This window comes from Sus scrofa, chromosome 5, assembly GCF_054392235.1.
Source record: "Sus scrofa isolate SSC_HxYL_T2T_F1_AM1 chromosome 5, Sscrofa_HxYL_maternal_Yorkshire_Landrace_v2.0, whole genome shotgun sequence".
Classification (NCBI taxonomy): Eukaryota; Metazoa; Chordata; class Mammalia; order Artiodactyla; family Suidae; genus Sus; species Sus scrofa.
This window is the reverse complement of record NC_139387.1, coordinates 87177010-87202452: the sequence shown is the minus strand read 5'-3', so window position 1 is coordinate 87202452 and position 25443 is coordinate 87177010. Positions and strand designations below refer to the sequence as shown.

The window sequence follows — 25443 nt, the reverse complement described above, 5'->3', positions numbered from 1 at the left end:
GGGATTCTGTCTGTCTACAGTGTTACAAAGCTTTCTGGGGGGAAGGGGGGAATAAGTCTCAAAACGGGAAACGTTTCCCTGGGGAAAACCGCTGCCGTAGCTCAGGTCCTTTCTTGCCTCTCCTTGGCTTTAGTCTCATCCCCATGCATGGAACTGTGGCCTGAGGTTCAGTATCGCCTCTTGGATTTCCTACGAGGAAGGGAGGGGGGAGGAGATGAGGCACAGAGGCCTGTGTAATGCGCGACAGCTGCAGCGGCCTTTTCCCTCTGACCATATTTCCAGAATAACACGTGAGGCCCAGCCTGGCTTCCCCGTAAGCCCACCTGTGCCTTCTCGGACCCCCGTCCTGAGCCTCCCCCTCACTCATTGTTGGATCTTCTCCAGCACCTGCTTTGCCCTGCCTCATCCCTGCACTGCTGGATGGCGACCACATAAGTTACACTTCGGCAACTTAGAATCCTGCACCAGGCAAAAATTAAGTGTGCTCATTTTTCAAATTTCTATTGGGGAAGATCATTTGGGAGCTGCAGAAAATTTGGGGGTCTTCTTTGGGAAAATTCCAACTCTGTTTTATAATTTCTCTGGCTTTCTGGTAGCTCTTTAAAATCGAGAGCTGATTTGGACCTAATTACCATACTGAAGCTATCTTTTTTGTCTTTTTAGGGCCATGCTCATAGCATATGGAGGTTCCCAGGCTAGGGGGTGAATTGGAGCTGTAGTTGCTGGCCTACACCACAGCCACAGCAACACAGGATCCGAGCTGCGTCTGTGGCCTACACCACAGACCATGGCAACGCTAGATCCTCAACCCACTGAGCAAGGCCAGGGATCAAACCTGCATCCTCATAGATGCTAGTCAGATTCACTTCCACTGAGCCACGATGGGAACTTCAAAGCCATCATTTTTAAGTGGGAAAAATGATAGACAATGTGGAAGAAGGTATAAAGGTCACTGATGGTTGTTTTCATTTTTATTAGTGTCTGTATTTACGTAGCCAAGATCCTGATTCTCATACTATTGTGAATTTTGCTGCTTATACCTAAACCCCTTTTCCAGGCCTTCATATTATTACTTTTAATTCCAGTATCATTTTTTGAGCAGTGAATATATTGTGATGTGGTGATCATGTCCCTCAATGAACTGGGATGTAGGAACTGATTCCTCGGATCTTGGACATCTTAGAGTGTTTACAATTTTTGGCCATTGGAAGGGAAATATTATCGTAAACATCTTTGTGCATAAATCTTCTTGCTTCTGTTGAATTACTCCCTTGGTGTCGTTTCCCAAGAGGGGAATTGCTGGAGTGGAAGGCTATAAACATCTTCACAGTTCCAGTGACGTCGTGCATATGGGGATATTTTTAAAAATCAGTGTTCCCTCTGCTAGCATTATGTGCCAGAAAAATGTCAGAAGGAAATGATACAAATGAACAATTAAAAGGACGATTCCCATCTTTAACGCATCTAGACATATGGAAATGAAAACAGGGGTTTGCGTAGATGGGTGGCTGGCTGCCTTGGAAGTGTCTGGCTCTTTGTTGCCGTGACTGTGTGTTTCACTGTGGGAGACGGTCTCTTTCTAGCTTTCTCTGGCTTCTGAGGGAAAGATATGCACGCTCTCTGTTCAACACCCCCGCTTCAGCATCCTGAACCCGCCTCACACTCATTTTGAGCGAAATGTTCAGACTTCCATCATACATCGCCCATTGTGATAAGCGTTCCTCTCTGAGCCATTAAATATCCTCGGGTCTGCCCATCAGTGTGTGTGTATTCTGTGTCCAACAGTGGGATTTGGGTTGGAATAGAAGAGGATTTCGAGATGCTCTTTGGGGGGATAATTAGAAAAAGAAGGTACGGGATGTCAGGACTCGTTAGCTAATTATAGTCTCTTGAGCATTTAGCTCAGACCAGGTGCTGTTCCAAACAGTTGACATGGATGAATTTATTGAGCCTTCACACCATCCCTCCTAAGCAGGTGGTTATTACCCCCATTTTACAGGTGGGGTAACTGAGGCCAAGAGATTCAGTATTTTATCAGAGTCACATGGAATGTGAACTTGCATGGATCTGTTTCCTAGAGCCACCATAACCAAAGTACCACTGTGTGTGTGTGTCTCTCTCTGTGTCTCCTCTTCTTATAAGGATACCGGTCATTGGATTTAGGACCCGGTCTAATCCAGGATGACCTCTCTTAATGTAATAACATTTGCAAAAGACCCTACTTCCAAATAAGCTTCCATTCTGAGATTCTAAGGGATGTGAATTCAGGCACTATCGTCTGAGCCAGAACTCCCTCTGTCTTCTAGGACAGGGTGGAGGAAAGGCAAAGAAAGCAGAAGTTCAGCCAGGACCAAGTTTTGCCCAGATGGCCTTGAGAGAGAGACAGGACGGGTGCCCATTCCCTTGGGACTTCCAAGAGGCTGTGTGGCCAGGAATGAGTGGGGTAGCCTGGCACGGCCCAATTGCATCAGCAGGAAATGGTTCTGCCCGGAGCCAGCTAGCTTTGCGTCCTGGACAGGAGGGTGGGTTTGGGATTCGTGCCCTGCCGCGCTTCAATAGCTTAAGTAAAGTTTACCAAGAATATGTCCCTTCTCAAGCAGCCGTGTTATACCTTGTACATCTGAAGCTGTAGGGGAACCCAAATGTCTCCAGGTTGTAAAATCAGACATGGAGCACCGGCCACAGGGAAGGAAGTATTTTGGCATATGATCTGCATCACCGCAAAATGCATTTTGAAGCATTCCGGGAGAACTGCAGGGGAGAGGGTGGAGATGCTCCAGCAGGCCAGGAGGATGAAAGTTAACCAGTGTCCATTATCACTCAGTCAAGGTGTGCAGCATGTAATTAATATGATCTGGACTGCCACGCTGTCTCTCGTTTTATTTAAGTGAACATGAAAGGTAATTTATAAGGGCTTGCCTAGGTGAACTGCCAACCTAATTCCTTGAACTGTGTTTTTCTACAGGTCCTTAGGTTTTTCCACCGTAAAACTCATCCACTGAGGTAGGGGTTTTCAGGAGCAGAATTTGTGCTGAGGTTAGGGGTGCCCGCTGCTTTTCCCTGCCCCGAGATGCCTGGTCTCCATCCTTAGACCAGCTTCCAGGTGCCAATTGCTGTTAATTCTCTGTTAATGTGAGTGTTTCATGTCACTGGGTGTGTTAGCTGTGTATGAAGAAGCTTTTAGAAAACTTGGTTACAAATCTAGCAAGCTAGGCATTAAGTTAAGAATTTTACTCTTCGACTCAGACATCTAGTAAATTTTAACAGTTATATTTAGGGGGACCTTTGGTTAATAAGTGACCCTTCAACAAAACTTCACCTTCTTGTAACATATTATTTTATGTTAATTTTTTTCAGGGCCAAACCTGCAGCCTATGGAAGTTCCCTACACCGCAGCCGCAGCAACCCTAACATTGAGCTGTGGCTGCGACCTACACCACTGCTCAATGCCGGATCCTCAACCTACTGAGTGAGGCCAGGGATCGAACCCACGCCCTCATGGATCCTAGTCGGGTTCGTTAACTGCTGAGCCACAAAGGGAACGCCTCACATGTTAAATTGCATCTCACATTTCATCCTTTATGTCCTTTTGCGTACTTGAGCTGCTTGATCAACAAACACTTTAAATCTAATACCCTTGTTACAAAAATTTTCTTAAATGCTCCAATATGACATGTAAACTTGGGAGATTTCAACTTCATATCTCCAGTGTAATAAATTGTTCCATTAAATCCTTCATGTTGGCATGGCAACATAGATCCTCCTGCTTGAACCGGTCAAAATCTTAAAAATAGTAATCTTATGGGTTTTCTTCTAAAACAGTTCTGTGTTTTAAAAAGTAGCCTGACTTAGATATAATTTACATATAAAATTCACTTACTTTGAGTGTAGAATTCGATGAATTTTAGCATATTTACACTTACACAGCCATCACCACAACCTGCTTTTAGAACATTCCCATCACCCTAAAAAGAACCTCTGTGTCTGTTTGCTGTCACCTGCCATCCCCGGCCCTGGCCTTAGATAAGCACTAGCGTACGTTCAGGGTCTGTTATTTGCCCATTTGGGACATTATTGGTATTTAATTTGAAATCATGCTGGGTTTTTAAAGAAACAGCGTGGATGTCTCAAACAATCTGGGGCTCACCTTCTCTGGCAGTTTTTTTGAGCTGTTGCCTTAGAGGCTTGACATTTCTTCCAGAGCCGATGCTTCCCCCAAGTGGGGGCTCTTGTAGCCTGTGACCCAGACTCTAGGCACTTCCTACCTAATTCACATGTCTTCCCATGGAAGAGCAACTCCCAGCTGGTGGCTTCATTCCATTCTGAGTCCCTTCTTGCCCCCTGGGCTTACCGCCCTAAGACTTAGCGAAAGGGAGGGTTGGCTGAAGACCATGGCATCTGGCTCTGGGGTCATGCACATGGAGCCATGCTCCAGTGACCACCTAGCATCCTCATGGCACCTGTTCAGAGGCCACCAGCCAAGGCACTCACTCAGCAGCCTCTTGGCCTTTCTCATGTTCAGGGTCCAAGTCTTAGCAAGACAGCTTCGAAGGCAAAACTCTTGCAGGGACTCAACCCGATAATTGTACATCCACCTTTGTAGCAGCATTAGTTGCAGTAGCCAAAAGAGGCAACCCAAGTGTCTCTCAGCGGATAAATGGACAAACAAAATGTGGGTATATAACATGCTTCAGGTGTGGCCAAACAAAAAAATCCCCAAAAAACCAAAATATGGGAGTTCCCACTGGCTCAGTGGGTTAAAGGCCTGAAGTTGTTTCCATAGGATGTGGGCTTGATCCCTGGTCTTGCTCAGTGGGTTAAGGACTGAGAGTTGCCACAAGCTGCAGTGTAGGTTGCAGATGCGGCTTGGAATGGGTGGTGCTGTGGCTTGTGGAGTAGGCCTCAGCTGTACCTCTATTAGACCTGGGAACTTCTATATGCTGCAGGTGTGGCTGAAAAAAAAAATAGATATACCACGGAATGTCATCCAGTCTTAGAGGGAGATTCTGTCACACGGTGCCCCATGGATGAACCTCGAGGACATTATGCTCAGTGAAGTAAGCCAGACACACGAAGGACAAATACTGTATGATTCTGCTTATATGAGGTCCCTAGAGGAGTCACATTCGTAGACGCAGAAGGCAGAGGGGTGGTGGCTGGAGGAGGGGCCAAAGGCAGACAGAAGTGGGTCTAGTGGGGCCTCCTGGGCCCTAGGAAGGACTTTGATTTTGTGCTAAGATGGCAGGAGGATTTGGGAGCATCGAGGATGGTATGAACTGATTTATGTTTTGAGAAGACTATTCTGCTCGCTGACAGGGAATAGAGCATGGAGGCCAAGGTGGCAGCAGGGAGACCCATTAAAAGAGTTTCATTGTAGCCCCAGGGGTCGATGATGGTGGCTTGGACCAGGCGTTGGGGCCTAAGTGAGCTGGTGGGGAGAGAGGTGTGCTGGCAGGTGAGGGAGGGGGATGAAGCATGACTTCTGGCTGGTCTGCCCAGCCCCGTGCGTAGTGCTGGTGTTTACTGCAATGGGGAACATCAGGGAGGGATGTTTTAGGGGGAAAGTCAGGCATTCTCCTTATCAGTGTTTAATATGTTCGGCTCATGAGAAACCACACATTGAACCTAAATGAGCACTTTTTTGGGGGGGGGGGCACACCTGTGGCTTGTGGACGTTCCCAGGTCAGGCATCAAAATTGCACCACCGCGGTGATCCAAGCCCTGCAGTGACCACACCGGATCCTGAACCCGCTGGGCCACAAGCGAACGTCTAAACCAACGCTCTTATCCTTGACCTGACTCTCTCAAGACATCCAGGCCGGGGAGTCTTAAACCATGTGGGTTGTAAAATGAATTCATTGTGTTGTGCTGGTATTTAGTATCAGTTCAGCACATGTAAACTGGGGGGAAAAGGAGAAAGGGACAAGGACAGGAGTCAGGAGCCCCTCATTCTAGCTGCAGCTCTGTCTCTCATGTGTTGTGGGGGCCTGGAGTGATCCTGTGTGTCCTGGTGCATTTCCCCGCCTGTGAAATGGGTCTGGGGGGTGGGGGTGGGGAGGCGGTGGGGGTGGGGAGGGGGTGTCCCCTCTGTTTCCCTCCTTCACCTCTTCCTGCTTTCTTAGCAGGTGGACCGCAAACTCTACTGGCCAGGAAGGTCCTTCTTGAGCCCTGCATCCTGCCATGTTTTTCTTGTTCGATCAGAACCAATTCTGAGGGTGCCTTTCCCCAGCTGTACCAAGCCAAATGACCCCTTTGCTGGCATGGGGGTCATTTGGACCAGCTGGTCCCTAAAGGCCTTTCCGGTCCTAGACGTGCCTCAATCTGCACCAACCCATCTGCACTCACCGATCTGCACTCACCGGTCTGATCGGCAGCTGGTTTGCCCCTGGGCAGGGACCTTGTGCTTTTTCTTTTTGGAATTTGGTCCAACCCTCTCTCAGCTCTAGGCATGTTTCTCAAATGGGCCAGAATCACCTGAGAGAGGGAGTGGTTTGACTGTCATTGGTGCTTGTTATTTTTTTTTTTGGTTGTCTGTTGTTTTGTTTTGTTTTGTTTTCTTTTCTTTTTAGGGATGTACCTTCAACATATGGGAGTTCCTGGGCTAGGGGTCAGATCAGAGCTGCAGCTGCCGGCCTACACAGCCACATCGATGCTGGATCCTTAACCCACTGAGTGAGGCCAGGGACCGAAGCCACATCCTCATGGATGCTAGTCGGGTTCGTTACCTGCTGAGCCGCAGTGGGGACTCCCTGACTGCTGTTGTTTTTGCTGGTCCAGTTCTTCTCCCCGCAGACACATGCTGTGAAGTATCCAGTATATTCTCCAAAGCTGGGTAGCAGAGACCCTCAGTGGAAGATGTCTCCGTAGTAAATCTCCTGGCTCTTAGATGAAGCTGTATCCTGTCTCTTCCCAAGCGCATTCACCTAATTCTTAGATTTATACCTTGACCTTCATCTGCCAAAAGTTTAATTCGCTTTAGTTCTGCAACCCCAGGCTGGGCATCAGGCTTGTACATTGGGAGAGGAGATTGACATGGGAATTAGCTGTAATACAGGGTTTGGATTATTCTAAATCAAACCCCAGAGCTGTCAATATTCTGGCTGCTTGTAGAGTCTCCAATAACGAGAGGCAGATCTGGAAGCAGTTTTGAATGGCTCCTGCTGGTCCCTCTCGGAGGGTCTATGAGAAGGAAGGGACAGGAAGTTGGACAATGGAAGCATGTTGATGAGAGAGCCGAGGCTGAACCCAGCCCCACCTCCCCAACAGTCTTCTGCGACACTAGTGAGGCGAGGGTCTGTGAAACACCCCAACACCCTAGTCAGGGGGAGAATGCTGGCCAGTATCCAGGACTACCTTTTTGCCTGGCTTCTTCCAGGTCTGCACATCGACAAGCTGTAACATGTCTCATTGCAGAGGCACTGGGGGGAAGCAGGTGGGGTTTGGATCCCAGCTCTGCCTCTCACTAGCTGTATCACTGGATAAATTCTTCAACTGTCTTGAGCCTCGGTTTCCTGGTCTTTAAAATAGGCGTGATTCTGCCTGCCTCCGGGGTTGTGGTGAGGAAGAGAGGAGAGGCAGCGAGGCAGGCTCATGTTTGTGGAGTGCTTGTCAAGGTCATTTCCGGCACATCACAGATCCACAGAACACACCATTCATTTTGCTTTATGTTTTATTTTTATTTTCTGTTTTTCTAGGGCCGTACCCACTGTGTAGGGAAGTTCCCAGGCTAAATGTCAAATCACAGCTACAGCTGCCAGTCTACGCCACAGCAGCTAGGGATCCAAGCCACATCTGTGACCTACACTGCAGCTCACGGCAACACCAGATCCCCGGCCCACTGAGCAAGGCCAGGGATCGAACCTGCATCCTCGTGGACACTAGTCAGATTCGTTTCTGCTGCGCGCCACCGTGGGAACTCCCGCTTGATGTTTTGTTTTAACTCCTTTGACCCAGAAGGCCAGTGAAAGACTTTTGAGGCAGTTCACTAGGAAAGAACATGCTAACTTCTGTTCTTGGTTCTTTGGCTCTTATAAGTGGTTTGGCCTGATACCTTCTAGCTGAAAAAGTATCTTTGGTGAAACCCTCAGATCACTGAGCTGTCGCCTTATTTTCATTCATTTGACGCAAATGTATGAGTTCCTTCTACATACTAAGCACTTCTTAGTCCAAGGGAAGGAGAGAGGGGCAGACGAGACGGGGGTGCATCACGACTTTGGCTGCCAGGGACCAGAGTGGGAGGGGAGCGGCGAGCAGGCCTGGGGCAGGGCAGGCCTGGCCCTGCTCTCCCAGCCCTGCCAAGGGACCTTGACCCCTCCGTGCCCTCGCTGGGCCCAGTTTTCCCCTCTGAAAATGAGCGGAGGGGGTCAGATGGGGCTAAGAACCCCTCTGATTCCAAAGGCGTGTTTTGATTCTTCGTCCTTGGCAGAGAAGAAAGGCTGAGGCCTGGGCCTGTGGGGCCTGTAAACGCGCAGAGCTCACACGGGTTCAAAGTGCTGCAGGTTCCTTGAGATAAAATGATGTCTCACAGACAGACAGATTGCTGAGCATTCAAAAAAAAGTCAGCAGACCGTAGTGTTTATTCGGACTTTCGTTACCTGCATGGAGCTCCCAACTTGCAGAGAGCTGCTTGAGCTTGACCGATTCTGAGCCAGATTGGGCTGTAGAGTAGCCCTCAGAGCTTCACTGCTCCCGCCCCTCCCTGCCCTCCCCTTCATTTTGCTCTCTTCCTCTGTCGTCCAGAGGTCTCATCGCAGGAGCACATTCAGGTTTTAGTGAGAGCAGTGCCTCAAAGGGAGGGTCTTCCTTTGCAATTTTTTTTCTTTTGTATCATTTTTTATTAGAGTCCACATATTAGTGATCTCATATGATACTTGTCTTTCTCTGTCCTACTTGCTTCACTAGAGTGTGATCATCTCTAGCCTCCATCTATGTTGCGGCAAATGGCGTTATTTCATTCCTTTTTATGACTGAGTAATATTCCATTGTATGTATGTATCACATCTTTATCCATTCATCTGTTGATGGATGTTTAGGTTGCTTATGTGTCTTGGCTGTTGTAAATAGTGCCACAATGAACATTGGGGGAGTTCCCGTCGTGGTTCAGTGGTTAACGAATCCGACTAGGAACCAGGAGGTGTGGGTTCAATCTCTGGCCTCGCTCGGTGGGTCGAGAATTTGGTGTTGCTGTGGTGTAGGTCACAGACACCGCTTGGATCCCGTGTTGCTTCAGTTCTGGTGTAGGCTGGTGGCTACAGCTCCGATTGGACCCCTAGTCTGGGAACCTCCATATGCCGTGCAGGTGGACCTAAAAAGACAAAAAATAAATAAATAAACAAACATTGGGGTGCATGTATCTTTTTGAACTATGATTTACTCCAGATAGGTGCCCAGGAGTGGGATTGCTGGATCATTCTTTTTTTTTTAGGGCTGTACACGGGACATATGGAGGTTCCCAGGCTAGGGGTCAAATCAGAGCTACAGCTGCTGGCCTACACCACAGACACAGCAACACCAGATCCGAGCTGTGTCTGCAGCCTATACTGCAGCTTGAGGCAACGCTGGATCCTTAACCCTCTGAGTGGGGCCAGGAATCGAACCCACGTCCTCATGGGTACTAGTTAGGTTGTTACCCACTGAGCCACAATGGGAACTCCTGGTACTTCTATATGTAGTTTTTTAAGGTACCCCCATGCTGTTCTCCAGAGTGGTTGTGCCAGTTTATGTTCCCACCGGCAGGGGAGGAGAGTTCCCTTTCCTCCTCCACACCCTCTCCAGCATTTATTGTTCGTGGACTTTTTGATGATGGCCGTGATGACTGGTGTGAGGTGGTACCTCACTGTAGTTCTGATTTGCATTTCTCGCATAATTAGTGATGTTGAACATCTTTCCACGTGCTTTTTGGCCATCTGTCTGTCTTCTTTAGAGAAATGTCTGTTTGGATCTCCTGACCATTTTTTAATTGAGTTGTTTGTTTTTCTGGTGTAGAGCTGTATGAGATGCTCGTATATTTTGGAGATTAATCCCTTGGTCGCTTCTTTTGCAAAGATTTTCTCCCGTTCTGTGGGTTGTCTTTTTGGTTTGTTAGCAAAAGCTTTTAAGCTTAATTAGGTCCCATTCCTTTGCATTTCAAAAGGGGGGGGGGTGCCAAGGGCAATGCCAAACTCCTAAGGATGTGGTCATCTCTAAGGGTGAGGTTCAAGTGTGTATCTGATGCAAGGTTGGGTTCTTCCCACTCTGGGATTTCCTAACCCAATTCCCTCTGAAAGAATTTTAGGCCAGAGCCCTGCGTGTCTGGTATGAGAGGGTTTTTTGGTTCCGAGAGCCTGCCCCCATGGCTCATGCCAGAGACCCACAGCTCTGCTTCCATAGAGCGCTTTTCTCAGACCTGGGGGACCACCAGATCCTCTGCTCGGCGGTTCTCCGAACTCGATGAGATTGACTCAGCCACTGTCCCGTTGCAGCGTGCTTTTGACAGATGGGCTGGACTGGACTGGACCGGAGCACCAGTGTGAATTAGTGCATTTGGAGAAAACACCTCTGTAACTGCATCACTGCGTAGGGTGGCGGAGGCGGCACGCCCAGGCTGTGAGCAAATCAGGTCTGGAAAGCATCCGGAGATGCCGGGTGATTTTTGTGGTGGGAAATCTAGGTGTAAAAGCATTTTTTCCTGCCTTTACGATGGCACGTAAGGTGACGTGGACCTCCGGTTCAGAGAACAGATAAGCCGAGGTTTGCATTTGCTGCCTGTGTGATCTCGGGCAAGTTTCTTCATCTCTCTGGACTTCTGTTTCCTTGACTATCAAATGGGAATAAATGGTATTATTCAGTATTTCTAACTGAATAATATGGTTTATTATTAAGCCCTATATTAACCCAATATAGGATTTTGTAAGAATTAAATGAAGCAACATCAGAAAAAGGCTTAGCATCATGGCTTATCAGGCATCAGGCCCTCAGTCCTTTCTCAACAAATGGTAGTTCTCGTGAATATTATTAACTATTGCTCTGCTACATAAGACCTGACTTCCAGCCCTGTCTCTTCCGCTAGCTACTCTGGGGACCTTGGACCAATACCTAAATTCTCTGAGTTTCTTCTATAAACTGAAGGAGCCGGACTAAAATCCCTTAGAATTCCTATGTCTTTGGTTTAATGAAATGCCTCAAAAACAAGTTCCCAGTCCAGTTTCTGCAGCTTTTCAGTGTTATGTCTTTAGACCTGAGTTCACAGTCCTGTGCCTCTGTTTCACCAAAACAGCGCTGGCAGGGTCCTGGGAAGCCACTCAGGCAATGAAAGAGGCTTCCCTACTTTGTCACTAGCTGGCTTTCCATCACCTGTGGCCAGCTGACTGGTAGTGGGGCATCTCCTTAAAAACATGCCTTTCCAAAAAACCCCCACCAAAACCAAAACCAAAACCATGCCCTTCATCAAAGCATGAAGTAACACACACGTGGCTTGATTGTAATTTTACTTCGTGTGTGTGTTGGAATAGTGATGATTCCCACCTTAAAATGATTTGACCTCCAATTATTCATCTTCACGATGATGTGAAAGCGATACACATTCAGTAGACACCATACCATGAATTTGGAGTTTTGCTCTTTTCCTGGGCTAGCGACGTGTGAACCCATCCTCTCTCGGGATGCTGGGCAGCAGCAGTGCCTGCATCTCCCAGTCAGCGCGCCGTCAGTGGGGTAGAGCCCCGGTGCACTCACAACCCTCCTGAACCCAGACACTCCGTCTGCTTTTCGCTTTCGGCACAGTATTCAGTAAAGTCTGAGATATTCAATACTTTGGTAGAAAATAGACTTTGTATTAGATGATGTGGTCCAAGTGTAGGCTAATGTAAGTGCCCTGAGCACATTGAAATAGGGTCCACTAAGCGATGATGTTTGGTAGATTGGGTTTTGTTTTGTTGGGTTTTTTTGGTCTTTTTCTCTTTTAGGGCCACACCCGCGGCATATGGAGGTTCCCAGGCTGGGAGTCGAATCAGAGCTGTGGCCGCTGGCCTACGCCAGAGCCACAGCATCGTGGGATCTGAGCCACATCTGCGACCTACTACACCACAGCTCATGGCAACGCCGGATCCTTAACCCACTGAGCGAGGCCAGGGATCCAACCCAAGTCCTCGAGGATGCTGGTCGTATTCGTTAACCACTGAGCCATGACGGGAACTCCAGATTGGGGTATTAAATGCATTTTTGACTTAACAATATTTTCCATTTATGATGGGTTTATGAGAATATTAACGCCATCCTAGGTCAAGGAAGATCTGTACATGCAGCTGTTTCTGGGTCCAAGAAATCATCCTGTGGATGGGACCAATTAGGCGCTTTCACAACGGTCTTACGTTTCATTGATTTGGATTTAGAGAGGGGAAAAACAAGTGCCGTAGCCAAATAAAACGTGGCGGTGGGTAGACAGCGGAAGGCCACCGTTAAATGCCCTCAGGGGTTCCTTTCTTAGGGCTTTTGATCATCAGACCTTTCATTTTCAAAGGGGAAAAAAAAAAATAGCAGCCTGATGCTACTAGCAGTTGCCTTTTTCCATAGCAGGAAACAATCTCTCTGATGGCGTAAAGGCAGCCTTGCCTCCTGGGGCATTCACGAACCTCTCTGAGTCCCTGCTGTGTACCAAGCACCAGAGAAACAACATGAATAACACGGAGAGGGTCTTTACCCCCCCCCCCCTTACCTAATGTCTGGCATATCCTCGGTGCTTAAAAAAATTTATTGAGCAAGAAAATGAATGCAGGTAATAACTGTTAGTTAAGAGTCTGGCTGTCACATCCCATCATTTTGATGACTCCTAGAACACTGGATTACATTTTAAATCACCTGTTCTGGAGGTGGCCAGCCAGTCAGGTCTGGGGCCAGGAGGAAATTATCGAGATGTTAGGTGGACTTGGCACCTGAGGTTGGTCCAGCATGGCCGAGAGAGCACGGGCTGCCTGTGTCAGAAGCCTGTCTTCGCCTCTCCCATGTCGCGAGGCCCAGGGAAGTTCCCCAACCTTGCTGTGCTGCAGGGTACCCATCTGTCAAGCGGGGGTGGTAGCGGTGCCCACGCCACAGGGTGTTTGTGTGGGTTAAACATTGCGAGCTGCTTGGCGCATTGTGAGTACCCTCTAAACATGAGCTGCCATCCTCTGCCTTTGGTTGGTCCTTCAGCCTCCTCTGATGCCGTAGACACACCCAGGATAAATACCCCCAGTGCTGGATGGCTGGTCCTTCCTTGGCCTCCCAGGCACAAGGTAAATCCTCCTTGCTTTTATCATTTGCCTTTGAAAGAGCCCAGGGATCAGGTTCAAGTCGAAGCTTGGCAACCCCCCCGCCCCTGCCCCGCACCCCCATGGCCTTGACCTTGGTCAAGTTCCTGTGGTCAAGGGAGGTGCAGGTTATCTGGAAAACACAGCCACTTCCTTCACTGTGCCCAGGATTATGCTGAACCCAGTGCCCGGCACACAAGGCGCCCTCCGTAAATGGCGGGATTGTTATCATCTCTATAAAAAGCACACAGGCCCCTTGGCTTCTGTGGCCTGGGGTGCCGAAGTGGGTTCACAGGGTGCCTGGTGAAGTTGCGGGCAGGCCTGGAGGAGGCACGGAGGGCGGACGGCCTCGGGAAAGGGCCCATGGTGCAGGCCCCACACGGTCAAAGCATTTTTAAAGGCCTTGTATTAGAAAAATAAACCCATTAAATAATACTGCCCCCCATAAAAGCTGGCTTTTAATGGGTTCCATGGTGGGGTTTTCTCCGTGGCGGTCTCGCAGCCTTGGGTCTGGGTGAGACTGCCTGCCGCCACGAGGAGAGTGTAATCTTGCATGGCGTGGGCATAATTTTACAAGTTTTACGGCTGTTTTTTCTCCTCCAAAGTGTTGCTATGTCATTGTGCACGGAGGGCAACCTGCGTGCATTTAACAGTTTACCTCGTTTGGGGTGGAAATGAAAAATGAAGTCATAAATTAAAGAAAAACACAGCGTGGATTTTTCCCTTCTTCTCAAGGCACCCGTGGAAGAACAAAGAACCAGTGTTTCCCCGGGACCGCTTAATCAAATCCTAATGGCTTTTATGCGTGGACATTTGCCCGCAGGTCCCCCTCGTCCCCAGAGAGGGCTGCAGGGCATACTGGCTATGTTTGGGGCTTGTACTGCCAACCTCTGGACAGGGGTCAGCAAACTGTCGTCCAGGGGCCACATCTGGCCCACCTCCTGTTTTTGTGACATGGTTGGGGGAAAAAAAAAAATCAAACGATTTCCAACATATGAGAATGATATGGACTTCAGATTGCAGGGTCCAGAAATGGAGCGGTATTGGCACATGGCCTGGCCCATTCATTTCTGGGTTGTCTGGGGCCCCTTCTGCCCTGCCCTGGCCCAGTTGACAAGTTTCAATATACTGCATGGGGGCAGAGCCCAGTAGTACTCTCTAGCTCTTTATGGAAAAGGTTGGCTGAATCTGCTGTAGGAGGTAAGGGAGGCCAAAGAAAACAGCTTTGAGTTTCTCGGAATTGATGGTTGTTGGGCTTCAAGGCCCCTTCAAGGAGGTAGAACACAGCCTCTGGCCAAGACCAGAACAACCACACCTTATCATCGGCCCATCCATCTCATTATAATGCCCCTCCCCAACCTTGAGCAACCTGGCCTACTCCTTCCTGCCTCTGCTAGGAAAGGGATGTGGCCCACTCCTCACTGCACCCACCTAGGGCCCTCACATGCCCCCAATTAACTGGCAAGTGTATCGGAAGACCCCATTTTTCACAAGTCAGCAGGTGCATCCTGAGACCTCTCCTCTCCCTTGGCTATAAAAATAGACCACGCACCCAGGGTCAGCTCTCCCTAATTATCATGAAATCAGCCTGCTGTGTCAACTGTATCTTTTACCTCATTTGACTTGCCTTTTCTTCACCTTGCTTTGAATTTGGAAAATTCTTTTTGCACCCACATGCGCCGACCATGACAATGGTTTACCCTCAGAGTTTCCATGGGGTTCAAAGTGACAAGTCACAGGAGAACTGCATGAGGAGGGGTCGATTCTTCTGGAGACCTTCTGGAAGGAATGGGCTGCTTGTGAAGATGGCTTTCGTTGTTTTACTGACCTCAGGTTGGCTTCCAAGCAGAGGGGTCTGAGTTGCCCCCCTACTGGCCAGCCCTCCCTGTCTGCCTGGCTTTCTTGTTAGAGAATCCCCGAAGCCCCTCTTGAGGTCTGGAAACTTCTCATCAGCTCCCTTGGTGGCTCAAGAATAATGTCCCCCCCCGCCCCATTTCCTCCCAAGGGGCAAGCACTTTTTGTCATAACTTATGCACAAATCTAGTTGACGATCTCCAAAAGCTTCAGGAATTTACAACAAACACCTTTTGGTTGGTTTAAGTATATTACATGTTGTAGTAACTCAGTGAATTCTCAAGACCAACTCAGAGAGTGAGATCCTCTTCTCACCCCCTTTCTACAGATGAAGAAATAGAGGCACAGAAAGGGTAGGCTTCTTGCTTAAGGTCACACAGCAAGGTAGCATCAGGATCGAAACCCAGGCTGTCTGCTTCAGGGGTTTCCTGCTGTCCAGCCTTCTGCCCCTACCCGGGGTGGTGGCGGGGAGTGTTAAAGCGGGGAATGGATGGATTCTTTAGCAGATCCAGTGAGAGGATCTGCTTTCCTTGTTCCAACCTGTGCCCCAACCATGACGCTCCATAGGAAAACGCCCTCCTATATGAGAAGGAAGCACCTGTTCCTTCAGTCACTCATCTCTCCACCTCCGCCTCTCCCTCCAACAAATAATTATCTAGCAGGTGACCATGTGTTAAACTCTGTGTGAGGGGCTGCGTGAATGAGGCTGTTTTGTGAACAAGAATGAGTCTTTTTCCTTGGAAAAGCAGTCCTTGGTCTCCTCAACACTCTTGGGGTTTTGAGACACTCACTTTGTTCCCCCTCTTTTATGTATTTTATGTATTTGTCAGTCTGGCACCGTAAACCTTCATCCTTTCTGCCTCAAGTGGATCGTTTCATTAACAATAACCCAGTTTATAAAAGGTTTGGGAAAGGCCCCTGTGCCTTTCTCCCCCTTGGCACCCATAGGGTGAGCTCCCCACCCAGCTCGGGGACCGGGAATAAAGGGTCTTACCTTTATTCTTCTTGTTGAGGAAGAAGTCGGCGGAAGTTGAAAAATATCACCAAGCCTGACGTTGGTAGAGATTGGATGCTCTCTTCTGTGAGTGGCTTCATGTCAGCGTTTTCCATGCCTGTCCTGTTTTCTTAAGGATTTGCTGGGAAGAATTTTCAGCATTATTTATGTCCCTCTGGGCATGGATTTGCCTTGGAGCTGGGGAAGGCACATGGGCCCCCGTGACATCGGGCAAGGGATCCGCTCTGCCAGAAGCCCGGTCTCTCTCTTGCTTCCCCACCTGTTTCTCCTCTTCTCTTCTGTGCCTTTTCCTTGGTCAGACTGCCAACGTTTGTTGCTCGTTTCTGATGCGCCTTCATTTCTCTCCTCAGTCATGCGGAGGAACCCCTTTGGCGTGGACATCTGCTGTCGGAAGGGGTCTCGAAGCCCCCTGCAGGAACTCTACAACCCGACCCAGGTAAGCCCTGGAAACTTCCTTGCTTCTCGGCTCTGTCTCCATGTGTCAATTTTGGGAAAGCTTGAGTGGGGGTGTGTGTGTGGGGGGGGTTGGAAAACTCCAGAATTCTGTTCTTTGGGAATTTGACACTTTGTTCCAGTGCCTGGCATTTAACCTTCAGTGGTTGCTTTCTTGGTCACCTTTTCTCTATAAACTGCTTCTAAAACTTTAGCAAGAGGTGGAGCAGCTTGGGGTCGTGCTGGCCTGAGCTTTCTGACCTGCCCAGGTTTTGGATCCGTGAGAGCCACAGGGTTACAGATGCAACTTCCAGGACTTGGAAATTGCAGAGCCTACCAGGCTGAGCAGGCTCCCCTTGGCATCCCTAAAGAAGGCTCACATGGGGGTGAGCTCCCCACCCAGTTCCCACATGTGATCGTCAGAGCCCAGCGATGCTCCCGAGAGTTCCACCTCACTGTGCCAGTGTGACAGGACCTCCTTGTGTGGGGAGACTTTTTGCTAAGTGGCTATCATGTAAGTGGGTGTTGATTATGCAAAGAGGGCCTCTTGGAGCAAAACAAGCTCCAACCAAGGCAAGATGTCCTCCTTGGAAATCCAGGAGCAAAGGGAGAAGGCCTGGTTGCCATGGTGATGGCCTCATTGGTGTGTGTGGGTCTTTCTATGGGAACGCGAATTAATTTATGATGCCCAGAACTGGTGGATGAACACCTAGTGGCCCATGAGCTGTCCTTTGATAGCTGTTGAGAAGGGGGAAAAAACGCACTGCTTTGTCTCTGATCTCTGAGCTGTATTTTGTATCAAAGTCTTAATTTAGGATTTCTGTGGACTAAGGTGCTTAGAGGAAGAAACTGCTTGGTCCTCCAAAAATGCTGAATTCCCTGAAGTCTTGCAAAGGGATGAGCATGAGAACTTTCTGACTCAACAGCTCTTCCCCTGTCTCTCACCCACACTCCCTTCTGGAAAAATGGACTCCCGACTTGGTGCAAAATGGGTGGCCTGACCTCGTTAATTCACTCCCCTGCCAGCCCCGCCAGCCCCACCACGTGGGATGAGGCCTGATTAGCCAGGTTATTACAAACTCAGATTGCCCGAGGCCTCCTTTCCTGGGCTTTCCGGTGACTCAGCAGGGAATTTGTGTTTAGGTTCCCAAATAATCTGAGTTATGAGAAGCCAGTCTCCCAGCCTGTTCACACACTGGTCCTAGGGAGGCGGCAAAACCAGCTTCTGCGGAGAGGATTTCTAGCAGCCGCGTTGAAAACAGCACAGGCCGCTGAGATGCGCACCACCCCCCGTCTTTGAGGTGACCTCCTCTGTTCTTCAAAACAGAACTGCTGAAGTGCTCCTGCTTTCCTGAGGAAATTTTATGGGCAGCCTATGGTGTCATGGGAAGAGCTATTTCTGAAGTAGATGCTCCTCCAGACAGGAAGTCTGTGGACTGTGTCTGCCGTGGTCACAGTTGTGTCCCCAACCCTGGCCTGTGGTGGGTGCCCCCGACATCTGTGATTGAAAGAATGAACGTCCAGCTCCAACGGGTTGTACAGCCTTGAATACATGATGGGGTCAGCTGTTCCATCTCTCTAGAATGTTGGGAGGACGAAATGATTCTTGTGTGTCAGGGGCTAAGTAAACAGGATTCGTCATTATCACGTATGGTCATGAGAATAGCTTCAGTACTGGAAGCTTTGACTTTAGGGTCAGACCTGGGTTCAAAGCCTGGTTTCCTCATTGACCAGCTTTCGTGAGTGTGGGCAAGACACTTAACCCCTGAGATGCCTCCCTCCTTTATGATAGGGTGCTAACAATTCCGTGAGACGAGGGGCCTTGCTCCGTGCCTCCTATGGAGTCTGTTCGTTCTCAGATTCATTCATTCGTTCATTTCTTCATCTGCTATTATGAGTTCCCACTATATGCAGCACAGTGCCAGGCACTGGGCACCAAAGGGTGGGCAGGGGTTGTGTGGTGAGCCTTCCGTGTCTGGGTTTCCTTGTTAAGCCAGAGTTGACTTGAGTGGGTCACCTGGCGAGGGAGACCCTGCCTGGTCCCCTTGTCAACCAGTCGCAGGAGAGAGGAGCTTCCCGGGTAGAGGTCATCTCTTTGAGTGGTGGTCTTGGGGGAGATGGCCATTTGGCAGGAGCCCAGGCTCTGGGAGGGGAGATGGGGCTGGAGAGGCGGCTCTGGAGCCGTCTGTGAGGGCGTAGCTGAGTGAGTCACCACCCTCATCCACAATGTCGTGGGCAAGATGTCTGGCCCCATTTGCTGGTAACCAGGAAAATGTCTCTGCAGGAAGATCACCCCGTTTCCTCAGGATGTTGTCCCGGGATGTTTTTTTCTTAGGCTGGTTTCCTTTACAAGCTGCAGTTATGTTCTCTTCCCACGCACGTTCCATCAGGGGCGCTTCTTGGAGACACTGTCTTGGTGATCTTCCGGGCTGCCGTGGGCCGGGGCGTTCAGAGCAGAGAAGGCCATCCCATTGAGTTGAGGAGTTGGGGTTTAGTGTCCACAAGACAGTTACAAACATCGCACCCGAGAGGGCCGCGCTGTGGTGTCTTGCGTTCCCGACCAGCCACGCTGTGGAAGCCGCTAAGCCTGGATGGATGTTATCACTGGGGCAGATGACAAACCCCGTAATTGCTAGAAACCAAACTACTCCCGGAGATGCCGTTTCCCCGTTTTATGCTGACTGGTTATTTGGGTTTGATAGATGATGGTGAAAACAGGAGCTATTTATTTTAGATGACAAGAAACCAGCATTAGGGCAAGTAGGTACCGTCTTAGTTACCATGCACTGGTCCTGGATGCCGCGTCCTATCTAGATGCTTATAAATATCTCGTGGACTGCTTATGTCAAGCCCCGAGCTGTGTTTTACAGCCCCATTTTATGTATGGGAGAACTGAGGCCGAGGAGCTACAGCCACACAGCTGGTAAGAAGTGGAGTAAGGATTCAAACCCAGGACAAACTACAGATCCATTTATTGTCTTGCTGTGTTCACGGTCACCAGCAGAATTCTCTTGGCAGGGATTACCCCATCCAAAAAAAGAAAAATCACACCCAGATTTTCATTGGACAAAAGCTTAAAAGCTCCCTGAGGAAAATTGGCTATAATCTGATTTTAGTGTCCAAGTTTTTCTTATTTTAGTGCCTCGCAAACCCTTTAACCATTAAAACAACAATTGGCGAACAAAGAGTTTGGAGTTGATATTCTTAGAAAAACTGTACTCTGATGTCTTATAATTTTCCTGGTTCTCTGCTGTCTCCCTGGCCCCAAAATAAAACGTAATTGCTGATCAGATCAGCTCGCGTCAAGTCACCGAAAGTTCAGGAGTTGCCAACTGCATATTTGTGGGCCGAGCACATCTGCGGCCTGCCCGGCTCAGCTCAGACTGCAGGGCAGCGCTGCACTGTCAGCCATTAATAGGGCATAATTGCCCCTAAAATGCCAGCGAGGGTGGGACAGCTTGTCCCGCCTCACCCACCTCCTGGTCCTCTCGTGGGTTCCCTGAAGTCTTCCCAGCATCACTCATGTGGTTCAGCCCAGCCCGGCCTGCTTCTTTCTTTAGCGTTTATACTTGCTCTGTGATTACCGTGTTCGAGAAGACAGAGGCTCAGCCCAGAGGCGGCCCAGGAGCTCCGAAGTGCTGAGTCTAGGAGGCCTCCCCGCATGCACCTTGGCTGAGGGCTTTCCTAGGGGCCTCTGAGGGCCAGTCCATATTTCATTATTATAATAAGAAAATGGGACCCTTGTCGGTGCAGTTCAAGGTGTTAAAATACACTGGCTTCTCCATAGGTAGGCGCCGGGAGGGAAGGATGGAGAGAAGGCAGGTGATCAGGCAAGAAGGAAGGGGGGAGAAAGGAAGGAAGTTACTGTGGATGGAATGTATAATACACGGCAGTGACGCCTTGGGGTGTTTTCCACGCACCTCTTGTGGAATCTTCACAGTAATCCTAGGAGGAAGGCATCTGATAAGCCCATTTTTCACATAAGTTAACGGGGGCTCGGGAGGGCTGGGCAGCTTGCCAGGGTCACACAAGCTTCTGAATGGTGGTTCCGGATTGGTCTGACCTGGCGAAGTAGGAGGAGGGGAGCCTGTCCCTTTTATCTTTTCCGGGTGGGAGACATGCTTCCTTGAGGTTCTCTTTCATAGCGACTCAAGCTGAGATCTGGGATGTGCTCAGGATATTGTAAAATTCCCAAAGGCAGGGGCCACGGCTCGTGGAATGGTATGGAATGCAGGGTAGATGTCCAGCAGACAATTGCGGATTTTTTTTTTTTCCCTCGCTGAACCTGATGTTTGGAGAGGGCTTCGTCTCCTGGGCTGGAGCCAGGCTAAGCAGGAGTCACAGCTTGGTGACATTTGGAAGTCAGGGGTCTCTGATTCAGTTTCACATTGAGAAAAGCTTGACCTCTCCAAGGGAGGGTGGGGAACTCTTCTAGCTCCAACCTAAATAGTTTTCTGAGCCGGGCTTGCCAAGGTTTGTTTCTTCTGCAGATGTTTATAGAATAAACAGGGGAAAAGGACACGAGGAAGAGAGGCACGTGGGTAACAGAACACAGTAAGCGCTGTGGGATGGAAGCATTTCGAAAGGTTATAGGAGGATCCAGAAATGAGCAGTTAATTAACCCTTTGAGGTATAGGGCATGATGGGAGGCTTCCTGGAGGAGGTGGCATTTGACCCAGGCCTCTGAAGACACAGTGGGCTTCACCTGACAGAGAAGAGGGAATAGCATCACAGAGGGCAGGAACAGCAGGAGCGAGGCCCACAGCTGGCACAGAGGCAAGAAGGGCAGGTTGGCACCAGCTGGAGGAGGCATGTTCACCCTTCTAGAGGGTTTAGTCTTCACCCACTGGCGGGGTTGGTGGCCCTAAGGAACCCACTGGAGATGGTATGCAACTTACCCATCAGCTTCTGCTTCTGACTCAGCCACTGGTTAACAGTGGGGCTTCTCTAAGGAGGTCTTCCCCGTCTTGGTCGAAGCCTCCTCATCTGTAAAATGAAGAGGTTGGACGTGGAGTTCCCGTTGTGGCTCAGTGGGTTAAGAACCTGACCAGTATCCATGAGGATGTGAATTCATTTCTTGGCCTCACTCAGTGGGTTAAGGATCTAGTGTTGCTGCAAGCTGCCATGTAGATTGCAGATTGGGTTTAGATCCTGCATGGCTGTGGCTGTGGTTGCAGTTCCAATTTGACCCCTAGCCTGGGAACCTCCATGTGCTGCAAGTGCCGCCCTACAAAATAATAATAATAATAATAATAATAAAGAGGTTGGACTAGATCCATGCTTCCCAACACCTCCTGCACTCAGGGTCTTTGAAAAAAATGACCGGGGCCCAGGCCTCACACTAGAGATTCTGATTTTATTTGTCTGGGGTCGTCAATAGTTTTCAAAGTTCCCCAGGTGATTCTGAGGGCCAGCCAGGGCTCGGAAGCCCTGGGTTGGAGATTCTGTAAGAGCCCCTCCAGTTTTCACATCATTGATTCTTTGATTCTCACATAACCCATCATCTGTTACATGAAAAGCAACACAAAGCGTGTGTGCTAAGATCGCTCACTACCTTCTCTAAGGTCTGTCTCTGGGACGGCCCGTGCTAATTTTTCAGCCTCATCCACTAGGGTGGTGAGACCGTGTTCTTTCAGGTACTCCATGCGAAGCTTTGTGGGTTGATGCCCTGAATGTTGGAGCCGCACTTTGTGTGGACAAACCCAAGAGGCAGAGCCCTTGGGCAGAGTGTTGGGTGGAAACCTGTGGACACGACATTTGAGGACACATAAGCCACTTGGCTCTTGATGCCATGAGCAGGAGAACCCAGACTTGTTCCAGGCCAGGCATCAGGTGGGTGCATCTGAAGGATCAGCTTCAGTGTCACAAATGAGCATGGAAGGGAGAAGGGGCTCTCTGCCTTTAGGATGGTTCTTCGGGAAGAATGATGCTGAATGGCCGTATCCACTGGGGAAGGCAAGATAGAGCAGACATTGTCCAGCCCCCAGCTCTGGTCAATTAATCCCTTCATTACCAACCACCTGGTAAATGGAGCGTCCATCTAATGATCTTGCCTTGACCCAACAGCTGTCTACCAGCCGAAGAGGGATTAATTGATTTAGTTGTGGACTGGCTCCTTATGCAAAGATATTACTTACTGTCAGCCTAGCAGAACGGCAGCTGGCCGGCAAAGATGAAATATTACATCAGCTTGCTCTTACACGCAGCACTTGGGAGAATGCTTCATTATTAATTGCAAATTACAATAGATGAGCAGAGCTTGCAAAAACCGGGGATGGTGTGCCGCCTTTTATTTCTACGGCCGGTGGCTCCACTATTCTTGAAAGAGAGAAGGTGCCCTGGTCAGATTTCTCATCAAGCAGGGACAGGTGGGGAAGCTGGAGTCAGACACAGTTCAGGTCGGAGGAGATGACTGGAGGCTGGAGGGGTCCCAGCCCAGGTCTATGAGCGGGGGCAATTACCTAACCTCTCCAAGCCTTGATTTCCTCATCTGTAAAGTGGGAGTGTGCTGCCAGTCTTGCGGGTTTGTGAGATTGAGAATCATAGATTAAAAAGCACCAAGAAGGAGTTTCCCGCTATCATGCCAATGGAGTCAATGGCATCTCTGCAGCAGGTTCCATCTCTGGCCTGGCACAGTGGATTAAAGGATCTGGCAATGCCGCAGCTGCGGCATAGGTTGCGATTGCGGCTCAAATCTGATCCCCTGGCCCGGGAACCCCGTATGCCTCAGGGCGGCCAAAAAAGAAAAAATCACCCAGGATGTGTCCAAGGCAGAGTGAGTGATAATCAGTAGCCATCAGTGATCTGGGACTTTTCTTAGGGGGTCTGGGGCCATGCTATGTCCCTGTGACACAGACTTAGACATTTGGTAGATGTGCGCTTGGAATTTTGTTGAATAATAATAAGATAGATGATTTCCTCTTGCCCGGAAGCTACTAGCCATTCATCCTGAGCACTACCTGAAAGTTTTGATTTATATTATGTGTCTGGTTGACGCGGTTATGGGGAAGTTTGCTGACTTATAAGGCCATGGGCGCCCTGTGTGTGTGTGTCCCTCTGTGCCCTCAGCCCACATCCTGGAAAATGGGCAGGTAGAGAGAGCTGTTCGCTTTTAAAGGTCTCCCATGGCTGTGTTTGTCCTACCCCTGTCCCTGGCTAAGAGCCGCAGCGATAGTCGTTAAATAAGACTGTCTCTGAGCCGTGTTAATGTGATGCCATTGGTTTCATCGATTGGTCCACCTTCCACTCAGGCTGTTTTTATAGGCAGTTCTGTTTCTGGAAGCCTAATTTGACCCAATATATTCAAATCTGGATAGCTCAGTGCTCTAATGGGGCTTCTCTGTGTCAGGCTGTGTGGATATAATCTGGCATATTTCAGCGAGAGGAGGGCATTCAAGTGACAAAACGACCTCGGCAATTACCAAATGGTAACACAGCTGTAAAATCTGCCATTTTCGGAAAGTTATTTCCTAAATTACCCTCAATTATAAGAGGCCTCTACATAATTTGATTTTTCTGTAAATTATACAAGTCAAGGAGCTTCTCAGCCAACTGGACTTTAACCTTGTTGGAATGGCAAGAGCTGAGACAAAGCCCTGGCTTGTTCTCAAATGCTCTGTAGGAAGGACATGGGGGTGGAGTGGGCTGGGGTGGGGGTGGGCGTCCGCCTCCCCCCTGCCCCCCATCCTGCCTCCCTCTTGATGGTGAAGTGGGCCTGCAGGTTTCCACGCTGCCTCCAGCATTAATTACTGTGAACTCTGTGGGCAAACAGCTGAGCCTTTTCAAGCACTGAAGACCTTGCTTGTAAAGTGGAAATAAAATACCAACCGTTCAGTTATTAGGGATTAAATTAGGATATATATATATATATATATATATATAGAGAGAGAGAGAGAGAGAGAGAGAGCGCGCGTGCACAAGGTCCAGGCACATGGCAAGCTGCTCGGTCAATGCTGTTTTTTAAAAACCTTATATTAACACAGATGAAAACTCTTCTGGGAAGCTCACCCTGATTTTCTAACCCCCTTCAAACTCGGGTTCAGTGTCCTTCTAGAATGGTGCTGCCTACTCACAATATAATGTGATTCGCCTATGTTATTTGAAATTTTCTAGTAGCAGGAGTTGCCATTGTGGTGCAGCGAAAACAAATCCGACTAGGTCCACAAGGATGCGGGTTCGATCCCCGGCCTCACTCAGTGGGTCGGGGATCCATCATTGCCGTGAGCTGTGGTGTGGGTCGCAGATGAAGCTTGGATCCCATGTTGCTGTGACTGTGGTGTAGGCCAGTAGGTGTAGCTCCGATTTGACCCCTAGCCTGGGAACTTCCATATGCTGTGGGTACGGCTCTAAAAAGACACAAATAAGTAAATAAATAAGAGAAAGAAATGTTCTAGTAGCCACATTTTAAAAAGTAGGAAGAAGGAAAAAGTAGGTGGAATTCATTTTAATAATATATTTTATTTAAACCCAGGATAACCAAAATATGATCATTGCTACATGTAATCAGTAAAAACATTAAGATATTTTACACACTGGTTTCTATACTGAGTCTTTGAACTCTCGTGTGTAGTGGACACAGCATCTAGGTTTGGGCTGGTGACATGTCACATGCTTTGTGGCCGCCTGTGGTTGGCGAGCGCCATACTGGAGAGTGCCGGTCTGTGAAATGCTGCCTTCTCTTCACCCCCGTGCCCACATTCACCTCATCTGTGACACCTACCTTGTGTGTTTGAAATGATTTCTCTAGGCTTTGAGCCTCTCGAGGGCAAGAGCTGTGTCATTCAGCCTGGTACCCTGTGGCTACTATAGGCAGCCATAGAAAAGGAGACCAGGAGCTCCTGTTGTGGCGCAGCAGAAACGAATCCGACTAGGAACCACGAG

At 49.1% G+C, this 25443-nt stretch overlaps 1 protein-coding gene across 3 annotated transcripts in view; it reads left to right on the top strand.

The window, feature by feature from the left end:
• CHST11 (carbohydrate sulfotransferase 11) overlaps positions 1-25443 on the top strand; it is a 278993-nt gene that overhangs the window by 109671 nt on the left and 143879 nt on the right. For all 3 annotated transcript variants that reach the window (XM_021092628.2, XM_021092627.2, XM_013998000.3), the window contains exon 2: positions 16482-16567. In XM_021092628.2, the coding sequence (XP_020948287.1) occupies positions 16482-16567 (86 nt within the window). The remainder of the gene's footprint in view (positions 1-16481; positions 16568-25443) is intronic.